Source organism: Oryzias latipes, assembly GCF_053564925.1.
Source record: "Oryzias latipes strain Hd-rR chromosome 1 unlocalized genomic scaffold, Olatipes_Hd-rR_3.1 chr1_Y".
NCBI classification, from domain to species: domain Eukaryota; kingdom Metazoa; phylum Chordata; class Actinopteri; order Beloniformes; family Adrianichthyidae; genus Oryzias; species Oryzias latipes.
The window spans coordinates 10,510,720-10,533,039 of NW_027616335.1; the positions used below are offsets into that span (position 1 = coordinate 10,510,720).

General features: G+C 39.4%; 1 protein-coding gene across 8 annotated transcripts in view; it reads left to right on the plus strand.

Annotated features, from left to right (window-relative positions):
- Positions 1 to 2,336: 2,336 nt before the first annotated feature.
- LOC101169910 (paired box protein Pax-5) overlaps positions 2,337 to 22,320 on the plus strand; it is a 56,672-nt gene continuing 36,688 nt past the window's right edge. For 4 of the 8 annotated variants that reach the window (XM_023956470.2, XM_023956476.2, XM_078943960.1 and 1 more), the window contains exons 1-4: positions 2,337 to 2,582; positions 14,195 to 14,360; positions 19,253 to 19,450; positions 20,054 to 20,118. In XM_023956470.2, the coding sequence (XP_023812238.1) occupies positions 2,537 to 2,582; positions 14,195 to 14,360; positions 19,253 to 19,450; positions 20,054 to 20,118 (475 nt within the window). In that variant the 5' untranslated portion in view covers positions 2,337 to 2,536. Of the gene's footprint in view, positions 2,583 to 6,669; positions 7,830 to 14,194; positions 14,361 to 19,252; positions 19,451 to 20,053; positions 20,119 to 22,320 lie in introns of those variants that run through there. The other 4 variants (XM_023956477.2, XM_078943962.1, XM_078943964.1 and 1 more) reach the window with 3 other exon arrangements.

Here is a 22,320-nt window from a genome sequence, read left to right on the forward strand (position 1 = left end):
TTTACTAGCTTTCTTATTGTTCTAATCGCCCCTTCACTTCTGCTGTCTGGCGCATCAATGCAATTCTTTCCGGTTCCGCTCGGTCAGAGTTCGGGTCAACGATCCAACAGCCTTCATAATGATTACATTAATTAGTACGGGGATAAATAAACAAACAAGTGCTGATTAATATCTAAACTATGGCGAATCCTTTGAAGGGATTTGGAAGGAGACATGAAAGTAAAAAATATTTAGTTATAAAAGTTATTAAAAAAACAACAAGAAATATATTTATAAAGATTGTATTTTATCCTGTAATTATAAGTTAATGAAATATGTTATGAAAAATAAATATTATGTGAAACATTACATTTGTTATTGCAAAAACATTAATTTGTAACTCCACAAACATTTCTAAAATATGGAAATTCTTTGGTAAAATAAATAAAACTGTTTTCCAATTTTCCATTATAGTATAATATCTATTTTTATAAAGCAACCCAAACATATGAATATGCTCCACGTGGGTTCATGAAGAGAAAAGGATTTCTGCTGCGGTCACTGTAAACTGTTAAACAAACATGGATTATTATGCTGCTGTGTTAAAACTGTTCCCCTCAATGGATCAACTTTTTCCGCCCACATGTGAAAAGGCCAACACTTTTACTCATGCGCTCACACAAATCTCCCACAGCACCCATAGGGCAGCATAAATTATTGTTTTCCCTCGAATAAAGGCTTTTAATTGATAAACCGCTGGAAGATTCCTCGTTCAAAGCTGTCGTTGGTTTGTTGTCTTGTGGCTGTTGGTGTTTTAGCTGTTTTGGGCGCGAGCTGGAGGTCAGGGTCGTAGTGTAACAGCGCGAGACGACAAGCGGAGCAAAATGGGTCGCTGTCTCCCTCTTTGTTCTGCACTCAATTGTCTCAAGGCTCAGGGTGAACCTTGAGACCTGAGGCCGTCTGCACCAGTCAGGAGACAAAAACTACTGAGAGAGGGAAAATAAAAACACATTTCCATAATTGATATATTTACTTACAGTTCGTGATTAATTTAATTGTTGTTTTTAAACTTTTCTCTTGTTTTAAGTATTTATTTGTTTAAGGAGAAAATTAAATGCGACGCCCATCCATTTTTTTCATTCTTCTAAAAACATGCCTATTTTTCTTTAAGAAAAGAAACGAGTTGGTCGTTTTTAGCAAAAAGAAAATAGTTTGTTGTCCTTAAAAAAAACGTTTATTTCTTTTGGTTTGGCCTCAAAATGCTTGAATTCTCTTAAAACAAATTCTAAAAATTAAGGCAGCCTTTTCTGCTGAAAACGGGCTCATGTTGGAACCGTTTTGTACGCAAAACTGCAAGCAAATGTGATTTTAGGGTTAATTTTTCATCGATTTGGTAATGATTTAAAAAAATAACTTTTAGTTGATTTGTGGAGGATATATTTTAAAAAAGTAAGACGCTTCCTGTTTAGATCCTCATGCTTTTTTCTCGCTGTTTGGAGTTATTTTATGCAGAAAACGTACTGTAATAGCGGAACTGTAAAATGAGGCACAGACACGGTTCGTGCCACTGTTTCAACTGATAAAAAAAAGTTACCAATGACAAAACCAATGGAAGACACGAATCAATGTGAGTGGAAATGTTTTGTTAAATTGAAGCTTTTGCGTTCATGAGTGTTTCCAAAAACAGTCTGGGCTAAAGAGCGTATCCGTGTTGTAAAGAGTCTATGCACGCAGTCAGGAACGTTTGCGTTATCCATCTTAGCAGTGAGACTGAGGCTGCAGTTCAGTTAGATGTGCTGCACCTGCACACCACACGCGCCACACTTCGCGCGTAATGCGTAAAGTGCGCCCGCGTAACAGGTGTTCACTGGCAAGGAAGCTTGAAAGTCTGGAGAAACTCTGTTTAAGTGTCCTACAGGAAACCGAACATAAATCCACTCTAGTCATTTTCTTACGTTACGTGCACGCGCCCCCGCTGGAGCAATCCCCTTTACAGTCAACGGAGTGTGCGTCTGCAGAAATGAATCTGACAGAAAAGACGGAACGACAGATAGAAGGAGAGTGGAGCTGGGGCGGGAAAGTTTAGCAAAGTGGAACTTGGTAACAGATGCGACTTAGGGGGGCGCGGCCCTGCGGGGAAGGGTGGAGTTGTACCCAATGTGAATGCGTGGCCCGGCGCGTGCACAGAAACGCGTGTAGAGACGTGCATGCGCTCTGCATCCATGTGTGAGAGCTCGTGCAGACGCGGGACATGAGCGCACATTGAGAGCGCAGCTCTTTTACGCGGCGTGATCATTTCACGCTTCCCCCCCAAACCTTTTTTTCCGCCTAAAGCGTTTAGTTGCAGCTGACTGAGCACTTGCAGGGAGTGCAATAGGAAGCGGAAGGGTCGAATTATTTCAACCTACAAGTCGCCTCCAAAGTACTGTAGGACGAGAAAAAAAAGGAGAGGGGAAAGTGACAGAGATAGAAGTGAAGAAAAGGGGGGCAGGGGAAAAGTTTTTGTTCTTTTCCTTTTTTGCCCCTCCATCGCCTCCCCCTCTTCTAACCGGGTAGCATGGACCAGGGGGGCAAGAGTCCGGCACTGCGTCTGGGGAGAGCAGGTAGGGTCCCACTTAGTGTAACTTCTAATTCCACAAGTTGCTGCGTGATTTTTTGTTGATAAAAGTTTTTCCTTTCACCTTTTTTCCACACTTAACTTCAAAATTTACAAGTGATTTTGTTGTTTAAGCGTCTTAAAACTTTAGATTTTTTGTGTTAGTTTGTTTTTGAAAAGGCTTGTAAAATTCAGAAAACGATGCTGGAGTTTGAAAAAACTTCCAAAAAGTTTGTAAGCGTTTAAAATGTAGTTTATTTCACTGTAAAACGGAATTTTAAAAGTTGATCATGCCTTAAAGTTTTAACTTTTGTAAGTTGTTGTTGTCGCCTGAACTTAGTTTAAGTATAACTATTAAAAAATAAGAGAAATGCCACGTACATTTCCGGGTCTTGTCGGTTTTGTTGTGGATCAGTCGAGGTTGCAGCTAAAAAGTGAGCTGGGCTCAATCCCTATTCAACAGGTTAATCTTCCATATCCTATTCATAAAACAGCAGGATATGGTACAGCGGCAGATCAGGCCATCGACCTTGTTATGGCACCCAATGGATTTCACATCATTTCATGTTGCTGCATGCTGTTTCTGCATTGATGAAAACGTCTTTCGTCATTAAGAAACTGCGGGCAGGTGATCGGCCACTTTGAATGGGAAATGTAGTACTCTTAAAAAACAAAAGCAAAGAAATGTGGACCAAAAATTGTTTTGTCATGACAAAATTTACTGAGATGTCAAAGACAGATTGGAACTCTATTTACATGCCCGCACCATTGATTAGGTAAGATAATTTTAAGTAAGATACACATGTATGACGCCAAGTTTTCATTTCATGACAGAAAAGGTATTATCGTCAGAGGACTTCAGGACAAAATAACGACTTTTTTCTTTTTTTTTTTTTGGAGGTGGCCTTACCTGATTAAAAAAAAGGAAAACCAACGGGATTTGGGAAGATTTGATAATAGCGTTTTAACCACTGAGGAAATCAGAAATTTTAAGGAGGTCCTCCTCTTCCTGTAAGGTCTTGGGGGCCCAGGCCCTGAAACTACAGCCTCTCCATTTGATTTGGCTGGAAACGTGCCTGGGATACAAAAGAGAAGCACACACCCATCCAATCGGGTCGACGCTGCTGTCGACGCGCAGGACTGCCGTGCGTAAAAGCGACCCGATTTTATATAATCTGTGGGTTCCATTCTCCGACTCACTGAGAAAAATGTTATGAATCTTATGGGTATAAAGAGTTGTCTATTTCATATATATATATATATATATATATATATATATATATATATATATATATATATATATATATATATATATATATATATATATATATATATATATATATATATATATATATATATATATATATATATATATATATATATATATATATATATATATATATATTGAAATAGACAACTCTTTAAATCCATAAAACAGCACTAACTTTGATCCCATACAGGTTTCTCGGGAAATATCAGAGTTTGAGTGTTTGAGTGTTGTCTCTTAAGCAGGTGATGCTTGCGCAGTTTCAAGCAGTAAAAGATTTATGAGGTGAAAGAGGGGAGGGCAGGAAGGCCTCACGTGACTCTCACCTTGACCTCAGGCTCTCCTTCTTCTAACACAGGGATAGGGACGGGCATGAGGCCCCTTAGCTGTTGCACCTGTCAGACACTCTGCGTCAGAGGCCTGAGGATGCGCTTGCCGCTCCACCTCTCGAGTCCATACATTTTATTTATTAGTTGTGACTTCGACATTTTGGAGGCGAATGAAAACTTAAGAAGAGATACGGGAGTTTCTCATTATGTTTACAGTCAGCGGGCGTGTAATAAACGAGCCGCTGGAGTTAACATGCGCTATTAATTTTTCATTGCTTTTTCGTTTCGTGGCTCGGGCGGAAAAAGCAAAACAGCCAAAGCCGTCATGGTGGATGGTGGGATGGAGGAGCAGAAGAAGTAGATGGGAGGGAGGCATCTAAACAACAGTGCTGCTTTCCAATTGCCTCCGCGTGATTATCGCAACGCAACATTCTTACTAATGTTTTAAAAAGTACAAACACTCTGCCCGTCTTCAGCAGGAGCAGCTCCACCTCCCGTCCTCCAATTCCCGTCTCTGAAGAGGTAATGAAATATGGTAATGAATTTGGATCCCCGGATTAAAGTCCTCCTACCCTGATGGAAGTTTTCTCCAAATTTCCAACCCTAAAGCAACAACAATTTGTATACATGATTGATCGTGTTTGGATTTTTTTAATTGCTTATGTATTTAATTTGCAAATCGAGGAGACAACAGCGGCAGTTTGTTTCTGTAAGAGTGTGGATGTCACAACAACAACTCTGGCTGGAAAGAATACAAAACATGTCGATTTTGTCTTTTAATTTGAAAAATATATTTAATTAAAATACAGTGAAAACACAATATCCTGTTTTTGAAAAGAAAATTTTCTCTGTTATTGTTTTTCTTCTTACATGTGTTTTCTACGCTTAAATCTCTCAGAAACATTCCGTCTCTTCACCTTTTTCTCATTTTCCTCTTTACGTTTTCATCTTTTATTGAAAAACATCAAATCAAGTCATAATCAAAGTATTTTTAGTTTTGCAATTTGTTTACCTTGGTGCAAAAATATGAACGAGAATTCTACAGGGGCTGTTTGTAACTGGCAGTGGATAAAAGAACAGAGACGGGAAATCAATTACACGTCAAAGCAAATTTAGTGCGCAGTTTGATGCGGAAGAACACGTTTCCGGGGTCAAATGGTTGTCATTATGGCGACTTCCCTTTGGACTTGTATTTTTTGGGGGTTAATTGAGTAGCCTATGCATTCTGTAAGTGTTTCTTTGTGCATAGATGTGTCGTTCAAGGCGGAACGCCCCCTAGTGGTTAGAAAACTTACACCCAAAAAGTCCTCCAAAAAACATAAAATACAATAATAACCCTGGAGTTTTTCCGTGTCACATTTTGAGGAAAAAATGCAGGTCTCTTTTGTTACTTTTGGTTTATTTAGGCCTCACAATCAGTGTTCCAAACAGATTTAAACACAAGATTGTCTTAAATTTAAAAGACATAGTAAATAAAAGTCAATTAGGTCCTGAACTGTGTTTTCAATGTAGATGTTTAGCCTTCTGGTGCGTAAATCAAGCCAATATTGTCAGAATGAAAATGAATGTAGAGGAAGAACTGGGTAAATGCTCAGATGTATGAACTTGAAACCATCAAAGATGTTCAGGAAGAGAAATAACGTATTTTAATTCGCCTCACGCTTTAGGCGATTTGTGAGGCCGATATTGCAGAGGTAAAGCTTTTACAGGCTCTCTCAAATCAGGTGGGACAAATATGTATTGACCCCCTCTCCCTCCTCCTCCTTCTCTCAGTTTGTAGTGTGAGAGCAGAAGTTGCATTTCATTAAAAACCACATGCGCTCGAATCCGCAGTCAATTAGATAATGAGAGGAAATACATGTTTCATGCGTTTTTCTTCAATTTCCCTCCAAGCTAAATATTTATAATAACGGGTTTTAGGGAGAAGGGAGATGGAGAAATAATTTAGGGCAAAAATTTAACAGTTTTACCTCCGAGAGGCCTACAATTTCTGACGAAAAATAACTTTAAACCAACTTGATTTAAATTTGTCATTTATTATTATTTTAAATTGTTTTATTTTTTGTGTGTGCTTTTTTTTAGAACAGTAGTCTGAGACTGAAGTACAGTTGCGTTTAGACTTCTTTATTCCCTCATTTCTAAATGCTTACTGCAACTAAGACTAATTTTAGTAAGACTTAATTAATTATCCATTTAGCATTCACATGAATAAATTGAGCGCAAAAGCCTATAAAGGCGTTGGGTTTTTATACTAGGTTAATTGAAATTAAATATATGATTATATACTCCCAGAGCCAAGCGTCGGCGCTCCGATCTTCCTCATTGGTGGACGCACAATGTGTGCGAGGCGTCATTGGCTCACGGGATTCCCTTCGACCAATCTCTGCCTTCCCCCTCCCCATCTACCTGGGGCTGGTGGTGACGTAGCGGGCGCTCTCGCCCTATGATTGGCTGCCTCCTGCATGAGTGACGGGCAGCTGGCCGGCGCGCTTGGGCTAGGGGTTGGAAGCGCGGGCGCTGTCCGCACGAGAGCAGGTCCTGAAACGCTCCGTGCTCCACCGCGGAGGCAGCTTTTCATTGCATAGCTGGGGAGGCTTGCTTTGGCGCACTTCCGCAGCTGACTTTTTGGTGTTCACTGGGAAGAAAAAGCACCTTTCACATTTGGACTGGACTGTTTTCTTTCTTTTTTTTTCTAGCGCGAGAAAAAACATCTCCAAACTCTCTACGAGCAGGAGTCCAACTCAGGAGGAGAAGTAGATGCTGTGACCAAATAAAGGGGGGCTCCCTTTGGTTCTTACAGTTTAGAAAGTATCTCCGGCAGTTTAGTGTTAATTAGAAAGCGTTTTTTAATTTATTTTTTGCTGTACATTTTTTCTGCTTTTTCCCCATACTGGGCTCTGACATTCAAGGATGTGTGCGCCAAACCGCTCTCAGTCGCTTTATTGATGGGGGATGACCAAGTGTAAGAACAAGGACGCTTCGATCAGAAGAAACGTCAAGTGAGAAGTACCTTACCATGGATCTGTAACTAAAGCTTTTTTTCTATTTGTCCTTTTTTATTGCGTGTTTTTTAAAATATATTTCTAAACGGACTAGGAGGACTGGGTCAACCTCCATCGGTGTAGTTCAGGGGTCACGGCCAGTGGATCAACGACAAAAAGGAGGGGAGGCTACTTTGTCTGCCTTGCACTGGCTGTTTTATTTATCGTTTTTTTAAAGAAAAAAACTGGGGTTCTCTTGTGAAAAACTTTCATTTTGGACGTTTTGGCGCATGACGTGCTTAAGGAATGAGCGCCGCCGCTGTCGTTTCCCTCCTCTGGTTTAGGAGACACCAGAAAAGACCCGCTGTCCTGTCCCATGAAAAGTGGACCCAACTCTGAGCTCCTTTCTCCTCCTTCCCATGAATTATTTTCATAAATTGAATATGTTTTTCATTTTTTTGGTCACAGACTCACTGAGTCCACATTTTTAAATTTAAAAAATCTATTTAAAAGGAGCTCTTCCCACAGGCTGCAGCTCACTGTCTTTCTGTATAAACTATTGTGGCCAGTTGAATCGACTGTTTTTTTGACCCCCTCTACTGCATCCCCCCACGCCCTCAGCCCAATTTTACCGATGGAGATTCACTGTAAGCACGACCCGTTTGCAGCAATGCACAGTAAGTTTAGAAACTCCTAATTTCCTTCATTTGCATGACACATGCATCCGCAAACCACTAAGTCTGCAGAGAAAACGCGCATGCCCAACACTTCACACAAAGAACATAAAACTTTTATTGTTTTTTTTAGTTGTGTTTTATTATTTATTTTTACGCAGAGGAGGCTATTTCTTTCAGCCAATTAACACTTTAAAACACAATTATATTATGTTAAAAAAACATGCAGATCATATTTTTTATGGGAAACAAAATTTTTAAACGTGCTTTTTATATTGACATTCTAAAAAAATTGCATGGAATAAACAATACCCAAATAATATATAAAAAATATGCATTTAGGGTTTTCTTGTTTGCGCATATTTCCTTTTATGTGTTACACATAAAAGGTAAATGCATATTTCATTTGATTTGATGCTTATTAGATGACAAACTGGTGTGGCTTTCCAATTGGGATGGGAAGTCTGCGTGCCGGCCTGCATTGTTTTGGCTCTGCTGCTTTTGTGAGAGACGCTTCGCTGTCCCCCAGTGTTTGAAGGCAAGCCGAGGGGCAGGGGTCAGACAACGAGAGAGGGACTCATAGGGGAAACAAAGCATGACTAAAGCGGAATCTGAGTAAAACAGTAAAAGCTGTACAGGTTTTTTGTGTAAGGAGCTGCTCTTTTTACGCACAGGTGAAGTTCTTATGATAAATGTCATCGGCTACAGGTCAGAGAGCACACGTGCGTGCGTCTTGCTCAAGGACACCTCAGTAGAGCAGCTGCTGGACGCAGAGGAGGCTTTAGGGGGGGGGTAACATGGGCATTCAGTCGTGACATGGCGGAGCCTGCTTTGTATTTTCACTTCTCTTTCTTTATCAGAAAAGCTAAATGCATCCCTCTGTTTCGATTTGTTTACAGAAAGCGAGAAATTGCCCTGCTACGTGAAAAGAGTAAAGTTTTTCTGTGGAAATACATTTCATCAGGGGGGTATAAGGAAAATATTCAAAGTGGGAGGAAATTCTGAAATACCTACCTGACAATTATTAGAGTTAAAAGTTAAGTTCCTAATCAATATTTGGGAGGGGGGACAGTTAAATAAATATTAATTCTTTAAATGGCTGATGTCTAATCTGTTGTTTTTGTGCTTAAATTAACTGTAATGGATGCACAATCTTTTAGTCACACAGAGAATCCATGTGGTGTGGCTGGCAGAAGTGTTTGTTATCCTGGAAGATTAAAAAAAAGACAAAACGTGTGCGCACCAAAAGGCTAGAACGAATCGTGTATCCCCTCTCCTGCAGTTCCACCTAAGCCAATCATCCGCGGTTCTGACGGTAACCGCAGAGCTGAAGTTATATATGTCAAAGCGCGGAGACGCTTTAAAACGATTACACCCCCTAAAAAATGTCAGAGTTAGAGAGGTGTGGATGCATTGAGTGTGACGCGTGGAAATGTTGGGCAAGTTTGGATGTGCGTAAAGATCACATTTAGGGCCAAAAACATTTATTTAAAAAAAAAAAACTGAACCGTTAATTAATGCGCACTTATTCTAAAGTATTTTATACATTCTCAGTATTTTAAGATAGTATTTTAAAAAGCTATTATTTTTTTCGTCATTCTCAGAGCAGATGTGTAACTTTAAAGATCTGTCAGGAGAAACAATTTAGAGTCGGGATATTTTAAAAATCCATCCCAAGTAATTGTGATGATAATGAGCTGAATTTCATAAGCAGGTATTGTAATGGTAATACAAGTATGCTGAATAGTAAGTGGGCAAGGCCGTGGCTTACCTTAAAGAAAATGTAGGAATCAGACTTTTTCGTTTTCTTTTTTTTTAACAGCTTCAGACCCCAAAGTATTCATCTTAATCAAATTCATTCAAGTTTTTACGCATCAGCTGAAAATACTGCGGAGAGCTCCTTCTTTGAATTTACAAAGTGAGCTCAGGCTTATATAATTATAACACCCGCCTCTCACGTGCATTGCAGCTTCTTATCGCTGTTTATTAACAAGCTTCCCTCCTCAAAATATTTTATATCCCACAAATGAGAAGAAAAAATATAAATATATATAAGAGCGTCACGTCACGTCTGGCACATCTATCTATCTATTCACTGTTTGTTCAAGGAAATGTGCTTCATTTGTATTCTTGAAGACAACTTTTCACACAGCTTTCAGCCAAAAGTAATTTATAGTTCCCCTTTTTCTTGTATTTATTTATTTCTTTTTTTATTATTCCAAGACGGTGAAAATAGCTCAAATCCAGATCAGGAACGGTGGCGTTTTTTGTTCTTCTTTTTACTATATTTTTGAATCGTCAGGCCGTGACGAGGCAGATGAGAGATTCGAGACAGGGAGGGTGGACATAGAAAAGCGGCGTGGGATGTGGGGGTGGGGGTGGTGGGCTTCGGAATGCAACAGGAAGAGAGACAGAGAGCCTAATGGACCCTATTTTCTGGATGGGGGCACCCCAATGTATTCTACTTTATCTTGGTATTCTGTCCTCACGGAAACAGTGAATCAATCAAACGTTTAAGGAGGTACTGGGCTCCCAAAGTCAGCTTCTATAAAGGGTAAATAAATAAAATCCAACAGGGATGCATAATGATCGCTGGCCCCCTGTCTGTGTCTGTCCCTCTCTGATTCAGCAGGAAAATGAAGCTGCTGCTCCTGCCAACTCGCTTCTCCCCCAAGAGAGTCTGGATGCAGTTTTGGAGGCCTTAAAAAGCCCAGACCTGTAATTTGGCACATCTATGTGCCTAATTTGCAACAACACCTCCAGAGCAGCTTGATTGAATTTTTGGGAACCGGTGGTTAATTTGTTTGGTCAGCGGGGCAAACTCATCCATCCCAAAGGGACGACTGCATTTTTCCTTAAACGTTATATTTAGATTTCCTTTTTGCTCTCTAGAAATGTGAACTCTCTTCATGTTGGAACCTTTCAGTGCTGTCTGAAACATGGCCTTTAAAATGAGCCCTTGTATGACTTACTCAGAGATTCAAGCTATAGTTGCTGATAAACAAATGCCTTTATGGAATGTATACATTTTCTGGCCCTATCATTATTTATAAGCTTGGAAAATAAATTTCAAACATATAATCCCCGTCCCTTATCCCAAAGAATGGTGAGAGTCTGAACGCTGAACGCCAACAGTAAATACACAGATAAGTGAATAAATAGTTATCTGGAGGTTTTTGTAGGTCACAAGTTATTCCTCACCATCTCTTCACAAAGCAAGGCGTATTTCATGCCCTGGCCCAGATAGGAGGGGTGAAAGGAACCATTTCATTTACTCTTATCAGAGAATGAGGGAGAATGGTTGGGCGAGGGGGTGGGTGGGAGGAGGAGGATGATGGCGGGGCTCTTCTCTCTAGATACCTGTGGCGAGGAGGCCACAGCACAGTGGGCTTCTATAAATGACCGAACAGAAAATGTGCTCTTATTCAGCGAGAGTTTAAAAGAAATAATAATACGGAATAAGGAGAGGAGGGAAGAGGAATAATGCCCTCACACAGCCGTACAAAGCTTTCACAGAAAGTGCAAAAAAAGACCTGAATTCGTCCATGTAGGTCAGCGGACTTTCCAGTGTTGTCTCTGCACACACTCAATGGGACGGGTATAGCGATTTGAATATGATTTCCTGTAAAGTCACAGGAATTCGCCATGGTAAATAAGTGGATTGTTTCTTTATTACAGAAACAGTGGGATTCAAAGGTGCCCCATGGAGTTATGGGTAGAAGTGCTGCAAGCATCCCCTTGATTTTACTGCTTTTTGCCTTATTCTTGAAACAAATGTGATTAGTTTGAAGTTGAAATTCATAAGTCTCAGTAACTCTGTTGAACCAAGGCTTTAAGGATAGATGAAATTGGTGGGTTATTTGGGATTTTAGGAGTTTTCATGTGTGCCGTTTTCAACAAAAAAACTCTTTGACCTCAGCACATTTTAATGAAAATGAGTCTACAGTACTTTATCCAAAAGACGGACAGTCCACATTTTTCAGCAGTGCCATTTAAAATTGCCTAGATTATCAGCATTCTCCGTGCAGGCTGTCTGACTCTTATTTTCTGTCTGGATACTTTAAACATGTCTGTGCAAACCCAACTCTTTGCAGGAATTAACCTCTTCATCTGCAGAGAAGTATAGCAGATGATATAAATGCATTGCAAGTTCCACAGATATGAAAAAACATACAGAGACACCTTAAAATGGGCATCATTTTGCCAAAAAATATGTCGGTAAAATCTCTTCATTTCTTTTAAATGACAAAGTCAGAAAAAGACGTAGTAACTTTTGGAACACCTTAACTTGCATTCCAGGGCTACCATGCTCTCTTTCTGCATTCGACCTTTTCCCCAAAGGCTTTTAAACTTCTTAGTTTGTTCATGAACCAAACAACAGTTCTGTAACAACGCAGACATCTCATCAAGATGCAGAGATCTGACCTTGTGTTATAAATTAGTTCTTCTTGACCTGCAAAAGTGGTCAATTAAATATGTCACCTAAGCCGGAAAAAGAAGATATTTGAGCTACTAAGTACGATTGTCTTGTTTTTACTGGATCGCTAATTTAACTCCGGACACTGAAACTTCATGACACAGCTCATCAGTTCACATTGTTTTAGAAGCTCAAGCTGCTTGTTAAATTTCATGCTGTTTTCTCTCTTGGCTTTTTCTCGTGGCAGCTAAATCTGGGGTGATGCATGAGGATTATTCTACCTATAGATTGCTGTCTTTTGTAAATAGTAATTGCATTTCCTCAACGGTGCTGTCCACAGCTGGCATCTGCATAATGAGGATCCTTCCATCTAGAAATAAAATGTAAAAAAAGAGAGAGTGACCATCCCCATGAGCTTCTGAGAAATGTCCTTCTCCAGATTTTGAATTTCTTTATTTGTCAGTCTTGTGCTGATCAGCTTTCTTTGTGGGAGCCAAATAAAGCGGATGTGCTTTTGGTGATAGTTTCTTTAACTTATGTTAATCAGACAAAAAAAAAAAAAAGGACCGGGATAGGGGAGGCTAGTTCAGCTGACAGCTTGGTGTTTTCGACAGTGTCCCTGCTGGGGTTATGTGTTTAAAATCTATTACCCCCACAGCAAGGATTAGTGTGTATGTGAGAGAGTGTGCGTTTCCCCTAAAGACGTAATCACTATGTTAATACAAAAGCCAGTGGATTAAACGGCAGAGAAATTCTAGTTGATTTACACTTCGCCTTTGGTGAGATTCACATATATACAGTAACATACACAAGGGAGAGGACTTGTTTTTTGGCGTCTCTATTAGTCTTAAATCAAACAACTCTGCTCAGTTGTATCCTTCCCATGCAAACGTTTTCTAATTTTATTGCAGGCAGAATATGCCAATATGCGATATACTTTGAATTGGAAACCAGCTGAATGCATTTGCAAAACTCCCATTATCTCTACATTACACCTGTGTTGTCCTTGTCTTTTTCTGCTTAAATCTGTCAGTCAAAATCAATAAATCTCTTGCAGCTCCCTAATAGACCGTTGTGGTGTTCTCTATATTTTGGTTGAAACAGAATGATCAAAAACAGTGCCTAAAAACCCTGTTTCCGGAAGGTTATTCAATTATGCTGGGATCTCTGTATCTCTTTGTTCTGCTCTTGTGTATACCAGTCTTTTTTTAAATCTACATCCTGCTATACTTTCATCCTCTTATCCCTCAGGGGGAATATTAGTGTATCCTTCAGTATGGGGCAGGCCGTTGTCAATAATTAATTGAAATCCCTTCATTTGCTCAAAATCTTTGCTCAGCCTGCCCCTGGTGAAAAAGCTCAAAGTTTGCTCGTTGGAGCGGCCCAAATTGTGGTATTATGCTGAGCAAGATAAATGAGAAGGAAGAGGGTGATGAGATGCATTTGAGATAATAAATCTACTGCATGTATGAGCTAACAGCTGTGGGTTTATTGCATAAAAAGTTCAGAACAATCCACAAAGCCATGAGTCCTTTGGAGACCTACATTAGTTGATCAGGTTGGATTACAGTGTTTTATTTATAACTGGGAAAAAAAGGCACTCCTGAAAACTCTGATGTTAAAATCCATGAGCTTCTTTGATTCTGAAGCAAACCAAACCTGGAAAAGTCTTTTAATAAGATTTTAAAATCCTTAAATCAATTCAACTTTGTCCTGGAGAGATCATTACTAATTTATTTCTCTTACTTGGTTTTCTTCTTTGGCTTTTTCAAACTAAAAAGTGCAGTGAAAAAGAGGTTGTTTTTTTGGACCAAATTTACTTTTTTCAGTAACCTTTTTATTCAATGTTTCTTCTCTTTATAATTCTTTCAGATATATTAATAGAATAAACTGTAACATCTTCGAATGTTCCCTGTATTGCTCATTTGAGGTTCTATTTGTTTTGTTGCAGGACATGGTGGAGTGAACCAGCTCGGGGGAGTGTTTGTAAATGGCAGGCCCCTCCCAGATGTAGTCCGACAGCGAATAGTAGAACTCGCCCATCAGGGGGTTCGGCCCTGTGACATCTCACGCCAACTGAGGGTCAGCCATGGATGTGTCAGCAAAATACTGGGCAGGTAAAAAAATGAAATCTAAAAATCTAAGTAAAACGTTTACGAACACTTAACCTTTTCCATTTTAAATGTATAATTGATGTATTTTTTAAAGTGTCCATTTTTTATTTACATGTTGTCAATTTTTAAGGTGCTACCATTAAAGGAACTTACAAAAACAGTTAAAATCCAGGAATGCAATGTACATGAATCAGATCATCCATCCATCCATCCATCCAAAGCCCAGAAACATCTTACCACCATAGAGATCCCCACAGGGCAGCGTACCATGACCTTTAACCTATTATGACTCACAGTCCCAAAATCCCATTAGCTGTCACACACTGTGTGTGAAATTTGCTCTTCCATTCCCTGGGAGAGCAGTGACCTTCAGACACAACCGTGCTTGGGAACCATTTGGTGGTTTAACCCACCAGTCCAACCCCTCAATGTTCAGTGTCATTTGCACCCATCTTTACAGGTAGTGGGACCCATTTTTAGAGTCTTTGCTATGACTCTGCCTGGATTTGAGCTCACAACCCTCTAGTCTCAGGGCAGACACTCTACCACAAGGCCACTGATCTGGTGGAACAATTGCAGTTTTAATGGTTTAAATCCAAGAGCAATGCTTGCATCATTTTACGATTACCATGATGAAAAAGTTGGTATGTTGTTTTATCAGTGAGCAGGCTGGAAAACTTAATAACTAAAAAAAGTTATTATGAGTTGTTGAAGTGTTTTACATAAGAAATTAGTAATGCATGTATTTAAAATTCAATCCCAAAAGAGTCAGATTGTAACTATGCTGCATGCTTTTCAGTATTCACCTTTGTTTTCCTTAAATTTTTATTTATTTTTGTAGTGGAATTGTAGTAGTTGTGTAGTTGGGTTTCTATTTCAGACAAATTGTGGATTTTGTGGTAAAATCACCAAATTTGAGAAAAATCCAATATGGCAACTATTTGTAGAGATGGCGACCATGCACTCAATTATAATGTTTATTTGCCTGAGTCTCAACAATATGGGCTGTTTGTGCACAAAATGCAGTCTTTAAACTTGATAGGTACCTACAGAATACTATATGTATGGATTTTCTCATGGTTTACATGCTTTTCTGATAGAGGGGACTTAAAGGTACATCCACGACAAATTTGGTGTTGTACCACAAAATAATTATTTTAGGGACCAGTTCCACTATGGTGCTGTAAGTATAATCAAACACCAGAAGCAGAAAACATAGTTATTATTTATTGGACCCACATTAAGCAAGGAAAAACTTTGCATTCTAATCTCGTGCAAGTCTTTTTCACAGGCACCCATCTAAACTTCAGTAAGATTTTATATTTTAGTTAAACTGCAACACTTTTATTCTTATGAATGGGTTTAATGGTGTCACAGATTTGTTTTCATTTTTGATTCCATTCAGGCACACAGACTCTGTTGGAGTCATATCTCATGTGCGCTTCTCTTTCCTGCACAAGCTACACTTTCAGAAATATATACCTCCATTCCTATTTTCCTTCTCAATTCTCTCTGTTGACGAAATTCTCCTTTTGCATTTTCACTGTATTTTGTCGTATTTCTGTTCTGTTCACCACGTAACTAACATATTCATTTCTCCTTAAGCTTTTTCTACCTGTCTGTCCACCAGTGGGTTTTTATTCCAAGTTAAATTTTGGGAATAACTCCCTGCACATTACATCTTGCAGAAAGAAGGGACATAAAGAAAGAAAAAAGATTCATCACCTTTTAGAATTAGCACGAAAAAGAATGTCCGGACTCCTGGAAAAGAAAGAACACATATATATTTATAAATTCCTGTGATGGAGAGTGGAAAAAAGGAACAAGGAGCACAATCAGACGGGGAAAAGGCGTGTTAAAGGAGAAGAGAGCGGCAAAGAGAGAAATGAATAAAGACAGAGAGACCATTTGTGGGGACAGAGGGCAAAGGATTAGCTACAGAGACCCTCAGCTATATCAAAAAATGTGTTGCTCATTGTTCTCCCATGCCTCTCCTTCTCTTTCTCTTTTTCTGTCTTTTTCTCTCTATCTCTTTCTTTCTCCCCTTTCCTGGCCGTTCAACTCACTGAAGCGTTACTGTGAGGGGGAGGACAGGGGATCGAGGGATGGAAGGTGGGAGGGAGGGTTGTTTTATCCTCTTCTCTCTGTCTCTTTGGTGCCAGTAGAACAAAAACAGCAACTCTACCTCCCTGTGTGTGTTTGTGTGTGTGTCTGTGTGTATTGTTGGCTCATGGTTGCGCAGGATATCAATAACTACGCACATTTATTCATCAGCGATTCAGCTGTGAATAATTTAAATAGTTTTCCATTTGGAAATAGATAGTTTTTTTCCCCTTTAGCTGTGTTCACACTCCTGCTGTGAACAGCTTAAACACACACACACACACACCCGTGCACACCCTCAAACAGAGGAGGAAAGACAAGGAGGTGCACATTTACAGGTACCCACGTCAACACGGAACGGATTACTCCACCGTACAGTGGAGAGTGAGCAGCAGGTTTAAGACTGACTGACAGCTTGCATCCACACACACACAGCATCCCCCCTTTTCTTACAAGCTGTGTGGCGCGCTTGTGGTCCTCCTACCCCCTGCCCCCATGCCCCTTCTGCATGCAAATACATTCATGAAATAGCCATGGTGGACATGAATGTATGACTCTCCGCTTACGTCTGTGTTTATAAAAAACCCTCTCCTTCCTTCCATCTCACAGCAAAGCCTCTGACACATCGAGACAGAGTTAAGGAAATGTTTGGTCACAGTTAAGTTATTTACCTGAAGCCACTATTTTCAGTTATATCAGCAACTTTATGTAACGTGCAGAGAGGGATTTATGTCATCTGTATGCACTGTATGTGGTTGTGATGTCACGGCACAACTCCTTGAAAATCGTGTGAATCAAAAGCATCAAAAAGTTTCAAATAGTTATAATTTATCAATAGTTCTCATTAAGTTAAACTTTGTTAGAAATATCAACAGATTAAACTATGGATCAATCTTCTGATGATGATCAAATGCTTTAGTTTGAAAATAATTGACCAGTACAGATGCCAGGTTTTAGCTTTGAAATTGGTCTTAATCTCTGGGATCTGACATCCACATGCATGAACATCACATTTTAGGTTATATTTCCACAGTAGTGCAGCTTAACTGGGACCCTACATGTGCAGCTGAAACAATAGCTCAGAACTTGAGGTTAATGCAAAGAAATAAGCTGAAATGGTTACATTATTATTCAAACACAACACTAAAACACAAAAATGCATCAGTGTCAGTTTGAGAAGCTGCTGTTTAATAATTAACATTTGACAAATACTGTGCTAAGAGTAGTAATAAGTGGGTACATCTATGAAAAAGCTTTAGTTGAATGCAACAGCTGACCAGCTACTCAAACTACTACATTGATTAATAGGAAAAAAAATGTTGTTGTTTTTGAGTTAATAAACTGATTAAGTCTCATTCCAGAATATGATCGCATGCAAATAGTCTTAATTAACTATGCAGTTACACAAATGTGCTTACAACTACATTAAATGCATAGTTTTTTGGTAAACTGAAAACCTATCTTGGAGGTCATATCTTTTCTCCAAAATTCAAAAGGATAGAAACTGAGATGAGAAGTGGAACAATGTTAGCATGAAGAAAATAAAAGAAGATGTACAGTTGCTTCTTTGTTCTGCTCCTCTTATCCAAATCCTTTACTGCAGAAGTTTTCAATTATCCAGCATGGAGTAAACTCAAAGTGTTCAAAAGTTTATTTTGATAAAGAAAGCTCTGCTCATCTCAAGTTTTTTGTTTAAAAAAATTTCAGCACACAGAATTAATTCTTTGAAAATATCATTAGTGACTTCATGCTGCAAGTACAGTGTGTTTTGGAGAAATCTAATTCCGATGTTTCTCTGTCCTGGAGCTCCATAGAAAGTCTCACCGATACATTACTTTCTTTCCCTTTTACATTTCAGGTAATGATAGTTACATTAGGAATGGTTGGGTTTAGTCAGTAAATGTGCTTTTAAACTTTGGTGAAATCATCGCCATGTACACACTGACTGGACTGTAAATCTCCAACATCTTCTTTAGGATTATGCATGGCAAAAATTACACCTGACTAGGGATAGGCACATAGACCAGAGTTTACTCTGCTCCTCACTTCAACAATGTTCTTAAAATGGGCAAGTGGAAGAAACGGAGGCCCTATGGGACCACCGATTTGCCAAAAACAAAACTACATATAATATTGCAGATTTTACATCTCTGAAAGCAACACATAAGAAAAATCACCTCCCTATATTTGACAATTTTTTTGAATACAGATACTTATTTTGGAACATCAGAAATTGGCGTAGACGTCAATGGGAATTGGTTCCCCCTTCTAAAACCTGCCTCCTGTGGTCTTTTGACGAACTTAAATCTGTGGTAGGTTTAAATTTGGGATCCGAAGGTGGGGCTGTGGTTAAAAATAAACTTGGAAATAAGCCTGAAGCAGAGACAGGGAGTCCCAACACCATTACCATTAATGATGGTGTCAAAAAGAGAATGGGGTGTGAACCTTTTTAAGGTAGTCAATGAAAGGGACTACAGCAGGTGTATTGAAAATGTCAGATTTATTAAATAAATCAGTTGAAATAACATGAGAGGTAAAGCAGTCTACTTAATTACTTGTTTTTAACAGAATCAGTTACTCACTGCTTAGTGATATGAAAGGTTTTAAGTGATACTTCCCTCATGTTATGAATTTAACGCTAAAAATTCTTGATTGACATGCAAAGATAATTGTTAATACAATTTAAGAAATGTTGACATCCGAAAATGTTAATTTCCTTTTTTTGTTTCCTATAAGGCTTTTGTGTCTCTGTCTAATAGTAGTTTGAGTAACTCCTTTGCTGTGGCTGGCAGGTACTATGAGACGGGCAGCATCCGGCCCGGTGTGATCGGGGGCTCAAAACCAAAGGTTGCTACACCCAAAGTGGTCGACAAGATTGCCGATTACAAACGCCAAAACCCCACCATGTTTGCCTGGGAGATTCGGGATAGACTCCTTGCCGAGAGAGTCTGTGACAACGACAGCGTCCCCAGCGTCAGCTCCATCAACAGGTACCACAGTGTGCAACCTGCAGACACGTTTGGGTATCAGTCTGTTGCAACTGGTACTGAATGTAGACAGCAGTCTATCAGTGTTTTTACATTTGTGTTAGTATGGAAGTGTAAAGGAGATTTGCAAAGAGGTGATAGTCTCCATATGCATGAAGTGGCTGCAGCTCAGTGGTTCAACATGATGGTACAATGACAATCCTTTCCCCTGAGCACAGAGGTAGTGAAAGAGGGAGGGACAGTGAAATAAGAGAGAGAAGGATTGAGCCAAAGAAGTGGAGAAAAGGGAATGAAAGAGTGAGGGGGGGTGAGGAAAGAAACAAACACAAAAGGAAAGTGGAGAAAGGAAAATTCAGGAAAGGAAATGAGAGGAGAGGAAAAGGGGAGGAAAGGAGAAGAAAGGAAAGAGGAAGAGAAGACTTGCATGAGCAGCCAAGCAGGAAGTGTGAGGCCCCTCTGCCATGTCAGCCAGCCTCAGCCACTTTACACAACACACATACGCACACGCTCAGCTTTGCTCCCACGACGGTCGTGTTCTCTCTGTCACTCAGAGTCTCTCACACAAGCCACTTCACACACACTAATATCTCCTCTCTCCTTCTGCAGGATCATACGGACTAAGGTTCAGCAGCAGCCCGGTCAAACGGGCTCAGTGTCGGCTCACAGCTTAGGTAGGTTACTTCTGTCAAATCATGTTTCCAAATGAAACAAGCTAAGTTTATCAGTTAAAAAAAAGTTTTCTTGTGTTTAAAGTATGAATGGGTGAATGTGAAAGTGCAGTTTGGAAATAAATCTTTGTTGGTGGATTATTAAAGAGTGTTTTTGTATCTCTGTGGCATGACAAATACTGGAAAATGTGTGGGTGAAGGTATATCCAAGCTCGCTGAACAACACATTTCTTAACTTAAAGACAATGGAGGACATATACAGTATTTTACGGACTATAAGTCGCCCTTTTTTTCATAGTTTGGCAAGGGGTGTGACTTATACTCCGCAGCGACTTATATTAGAACTAAATTGAAATAAATACATTGTTAACCCTCCTGTTATGTTCATTTGTGAGGAACAGAGATGATGTTCCTGGGTCAATTTGATGTATGAGGTATGTTACGTGTTAAGAGTATGTTAAGTGACTCAGAGAATCAGCAACACCTTTTTTTACAGTAAGATCTTGAAGGCTAAAAATATCATATTCTATTTTCCAATGATTTTATAGATTCAGAAATGCAATAAAAATGACAACTGTTTCTACAAATACAGGATGAAAACAGAGTATTAATTGGTCAATGATGCTTCATGAAAGGAATAAATAAATAAGTTTGAGAAAGAATTACTGTGAAATTATGAGATAAACAGTCTGCTATGATTGTGTCATATGAGTTTGTGCAAGTTATTATATCTTGGTCTCAGATTTTGTCAAATAAATTTCCCGTCAAAATGCGACTTATGGTCCAGTGCGACTTATCTGTGTTTTTTTCTACTTTATAATGCATTTTTGGGCTGGTGCGACTTATGCTCCGGTGCGACTTATAGTCCGGAAAATACGGTACAAAGAAAATTAAGCTTAAAAATGCATTTCTGATATTTCTTTATTTAAATAATTGTGAATCAAGAGCAGATGAAAAAAATGCAGTTGAAAAAGATTATATTTGTTACCTAAAAAATACGCTTGACACACAAGCCCCATGCTCTGCTCTATTCTGATGCATCCCCTTGTAGACGACTGGATCCAAGTACATCCTCTTTTTTAAGTGTCCGATCTGGCAACTGGTTCAAAACTGAAAGCTAGTGGGAGAATGTGTAAACGAATGGGGGAGAGGAAGTGGGGGCGGGGTTGCTCTGTTGCTCTTTGAAAACAGATCAAAAGATGATCGGAGTGTTTATTTAAAAAACTGTCATGATCTTTAGTGCCCACAAAGCATCACCAAATTGGCATTATATAATGTAAATATAAATTTTAAATCAGAGAAAAACCAAAGTGATGTCTTGATAAAGTAATCTGAGTAGGGAGTAAATAGAAAGAAATAGTTGGAACTGTGGGCTGCACGGTGGTGTAGTGGTTGATGCGCTTGTCTCATACTAATAAAGCCCTGGTTCATCTCTCGAAGTGATCTTTTTGTTGGGAGTATGCATGTTCTCTCTGTGCATGCATGGGTTTTTGTCCGGATATTTCAGCTTCCTCTCACAGTTCGAAGGTAATTAGTATCTCTAAATTGTCCTTAGGTGAGTGTATGTGGCTGTATGGCCCTGCAACAAACTGGCGACCTGTCAAAGTCCCACTCCAACCATCTTTTGAGATACTTTAAAAGTGTTCCCAGTGGTATTGCAATTATGATTATGCCGTGGCCAAAAGAAAAGCATCTGTTTTTTTCTAGACATAGTTTCTGCAGAGCAGCAGAAGTTTGCCTCTGAGTTGTGGGCAGAACTGTCGCCGTGGAGCAACCCAACCCCCTTCCCCTCACCAACTCTGTTTATGTATGTGCGCTCCCTCTGGCTTAGAGCCCCTCACACCCGCGCACCAACAAGACTGGTGCAACAATAATGGCAATAAATATCTCAGCTATCCAGCCATACAGTTTTGAGCCAGATGCAAGTGGCCTGCCCATTGTATTTTGTACGCCACAACTTCAACAACAAATTAAATGTCCGGATAAAGAAATATTGAAAATTGAACAAAGAAATATTCAGAAATGCAATTTTAAGCTTAATTTTCTTTAAACATGTCCTCCATCATGAGAAAAATCCCACAAGAACATCTTAAAAAACACCAAAAACACAATTTTAATCAGAGTTGGTCTTTAAAGGTGCATCCCTCCTTTGCCATACAGTGCCTGCATTGACTTCAGAAGCCCAGGGACCTCAAAAGGATTTCA